At 33.9% G+C, this 4,247-nt stretch overlaps 1 protein-coding gene across 1 annotated transcript in view; it reads left to right on the forward strand.

The window, feature by feature from the left end:
• Window positions 1-2,481, forward strand: part of LOC106874061 (uncharacterized) — a 35,340-nt gene extending 32,859 nt beyond the window's left edge. The window contains exon 2 of the mRNA XM_014921638.3: window positions 394-2,481. Coding sequence (XP_014777124.2) covers window positions 894-2,201 — 1,308 coding nt within the window. The 5' untranslated portion in view covers window positions 394-893 and the 3' untranslated portion in view covers window positions 2,202-2,481. The remainder of the gene's footprint in view (window positions 1-393) is intronic.
• The last annotated feature ends 1,766 nt before the right edge of the window (window positions 2,482-4,247 follow it).

Here is a 4,247-nt window from a genome sequence, read left to right on the forward strand (position 1 = left end):
AGCATTCAGATTAGTTTGTCAAATGTAATGCTTATTTATTCACATTATTTTAAATTAATCATACATTATCTTGTAGCTTTGAGATTTCAATTATGGGATTGTTTATTTTTAGAAGACATTGTAGGGTGGATGTAAGAGTCTGTTTTTGACCAGTTTGAACATAAACAAATAGAATATTTTGGCCAGTTTAAATGCTAAAAGGTTAAACATTATCCAATGTCAATTTTTTTTTTTTTTTGTACCAACTCTGAACTAGTTACTAATATTGTTCATCTGAAATTGCTGTGGGACTGTGTTAGTGACCGGAATTTCATTTTTTAAAAATATTTGTTGTATGTTTTAATTTACTTCTGCAATACTTTGATCTAAATTAATTCCTTTTCTTTTTTCCAGATTGTTCTTCTCAGAATCAATGGTTGATGAAAAGAACCAAAAACTTTGGAACTCAAGAATATATTTCTAATATCATGCATTTAGAGTTGCCTGACATTCAGATCTAAACCAGGAGGTGAATAAAAGAAGAACAATAATACTTACAATAACAGGAGTAATTGTAGTGGACTGAATACAGAAATAAATGCTATAATAATAGGTGCCTTGGGAATGGTTAAAAAAAATCAACAGAAATAAATACCTAACCAAAACTAGTTTATATACAAATAAAGAAAGTATCACTACAAGGTACTGTACATATATTACCTAAAGTACAGGCAATACAATAGAAAGTACAAAACCAAAACCAAGCACTGCATTTACCCAACTCGCAGGGAAAGCATGCAATAATAATAAAACTGCTGGAATAATAATAATAATAATAATAATCATAATAATAATAATAATAATATTGGAAATTTTTGCTGCTGTGTGTTTATGTAACACTCAGCTGCTTCACAATGGATTGCCATAAGTCTGTCAACAGCAACAACATATGTCACAAGCCACAGATTTGTCTGCAAGGACAAACTATACTACCAGTGATGACTGTTACCCCGAATGTTACCCATGGAAACTGTTTTATACAACACCAACAACATCAGCAACAACAATGTCAGCAACAGCAATGTCAGCAGCAACATCAGCAACAACATCAACACCAGCAGCAACATCAACAGCAGCAACAGCAACAACAACAACAACACCAGCAGCAGCATCAACATCAGCAACAACAACAACAACCACCCCGTATCATGCATACAGATGTTAAAATGTTTAATCAAATTATCAATTGTGATGGCAGTTTGTCCACCAGTTCTCAGAATGCACAGAGCAGCAATCAAGAGACTTGTTGCAGGAGCTGCTCTTGTTCTAGCTCTGTCTGCAACATAGACAATTGCACTGAGGTGAGCAATTGCAGTAGCAGTTGTAGCAGTATGATGGGTTGCACTGAAGCTTGCTCTGAAGGCAACAAAATGCTTCCTGTTGAAGACAGCGATGCCAACAAACGATTCCAGTGTGATTTCTGCAGCAAAAAATTCACTCGCCGTGACACTCTACAAATCCATCGTAGGGTACACACTGGGGAAAGGCCATTCAAGTGTGATGTTTGCCCAAAGTCATTTGCACAACGTGACAAACTTCAAATCCATAGGCGTATACATACAGGAGAGAAGCCGTACCAATGTAGCTTTTGCCCCAAAAATTTTGCTCGACGTGACACATTGAAGATTCACCTGCGGACCCACACTGGAGAGCGACCATTTTATTGCGTAGTTTGTGAAAAGAGTTTTGCACAAAGGGACCAGCTGCACATTCACAAACGCACTCACACTGGAGAAAAGCCTTTCCAATGTGATATATGCATCCAACGGTTTGCTCGACGAGACACATTGCAGATTCATCGGCGAATCCACACAGGCGAGAAACCATTTGGCTGTGAAGTTTGTGGCAAGGTCTTTGCCCAAACAGGAAAACTTCAGCGGCACAAGCGAACTCATAAGCAGCAAGAAATGGAGAAAGTCAGCTTCCCTTCCACTCTACCTGTAATGCAGGTTTGTAATGCAGTGTGCCCAGATGTGAAGGTGGAAGAGACAGAGTGTGCAACAGAAGCCACCGGTTATGGAAAAGAGGATACCTTGCAAATGGCAGCTGCTCAGAACACTAATAAAGAATATGAAAATAAAGAATATATTTCAAAGGAATATTCAACTGTAAACAGCAATTTGTGGCAGTCACTCACTTCAACAATCATTGTACCATCTTGAAAAAAACTTTAGAGATGGTTTTGCTGAAATAATGGTACTGTTACTACTATTAATACTGGTACTGTTTGTTACTACTACTAATACTGGTGATGGGATTAGAAATTTGATGATGGTGGCAGCAGTGGAGAAACTGTTTTTTGTTACCTGTTTATAAATGCTTTTTTGTTTGTTTTTTGGAGGCGGAGGTGTTTTATTTTTTTTATGAAAAATGTAATTTTTACATTCTGTTTTCAATTTTTAAAATGTATTTTATATAATCTTAGGAGTTACAAGAAAAAAATTACAAATTTCAAAAGACAAAAAATTGTTTAAAAAATTTGTTCAGCAAGTTTATTGTGGAAATTCAAGTAAGAACGAAAGAGCAACAGCTGGCTAATTTGACAGGGTAACAATCTACAAAACTTACAGATTCGATTGATTTTTTTTTCAGTTACTATTGCTCTGTCATCTGTCTCATAAAAATTGCTTATTTCTCAATGGCTCAGTCCACATAACAGATACAATGAGGAAGTTACACTTCATAGCTATAAGCAATGTGAGCGTTATTGAAGTGATGAGTGTATTGTTATCTCGTGGAGTTAAGCTCAAATCCTCCTCATAGGCTTAGAGAAAAGACTACAGAAAACAGAACTCCACCACCTCCAGGTATTCATTTTTGATTCACAATATATGGTATCCTAGAGATCTGTTGTGAAACATTTACAGAAAGCAATGGATTATATTATTGAACGAATGGGAATTTTTTTTTTTCTAAATATAAATCAATACATTTTTTTAGATTCTGAATGAAGTTATTATTCTTTCATTTCTAGAATATATATATATATATATATATATATATATATATATATATATATATATATATATATATATATATATATATATATATATATATATATATAAAACCAGATAATTCCTGATATTTTATGATAGTCATAAAACTAGAGAATGAAATTATCACTAAGATCCTTCAACTATTATTTCCTTTACTTGTTTCTGCCAAAATATTTTGTGTTTCTCTCATATTGTCCAGAAAAAGCCTCAACACATGCAAACATGCACACACAAAAGTTCCATGCAAGTGATGATTTTCTTCTTTTTTTTTTGTTTAAATTAGTATGGGTCCAAATTTATAAAGCAGACAATATAATTTACTATGGAAAAAAAATATGAAAGACAAAAGTATAAGAAAAAAGGGTTTAGATTACAGAAATATATTCTGCAGCGTCCTATAGTAATGTTTCTGCATTTAACCTTAGTTAGTTAGTGGAACTTTACGGGTAACAAATTTTGTAGCATGTGTTTGCCAGTGCTGGATGAATGAAAGGTGGCATTGGCACAAGTGGAATTTGAACTCAGAATCTAGTGGGAGAGAACAAAATGATGTATTGTAATGGTGTACTGTCTTGACCAGTAAACCATTAAAATACAGCTCTGTATTATGTAACTTAGTATTGAGCCAGTATATATATACAATAGTGACTACTATGTGTGTATGGACACTTATGTCCATTCAGTTGTATGAAGTAAAGAACCAAAACTGATTAGACATATATATTTTGATCCACTATCTATACAGTTCTTCAACACTATTTATGCCATATTTTTTGCAATATTTATAAAAGCAAACACATATTTGTGTGTGTGTGTATCTATGTATGTACGTATGAATATATCTATTTATCTGTATGTATATGTGTGTATATGTAATAAGAACAGACAAATAGGTTTGCAGTGTTGCTACAATTGTTTCATTAGGAGTTTTTATTTTGACATAGGCTTAATACAATTATATTATGCAATACATTGCTTCACTGTCTGCTCTGTGTAATTCTGTTTAGCCTATTAGTAGCATGCTTCACATTGATATGCCTCGATCTTTTATAGATCCATTTTAATTGAATTATATATATATAGGCACAGGAATGACTGTGTGGTAAGAAGCTTGCTTCCCAACTACATGGTTCCAGGTTCAGTCCCACTGCATAGTACCTTGGGCAAGTGTCTTCTACTATAGGCACTGTGCCAACAACCTTGTAAGTGGAT

Source organism: Octopus bimaculoides, chromosome 14, assembly GCF_046866305.1.
Source record: "Octopus bimaculoides isolate indiv1 chromosome 14, ASM4686630v1, whole genome shotgun sequence".
Lineage (NCBI taxonomy): Eukaryota > Metazoa > Mollusca > Cephalopoda > Octopoda > Octopodidae > Octopus > Octopus bimaculoides.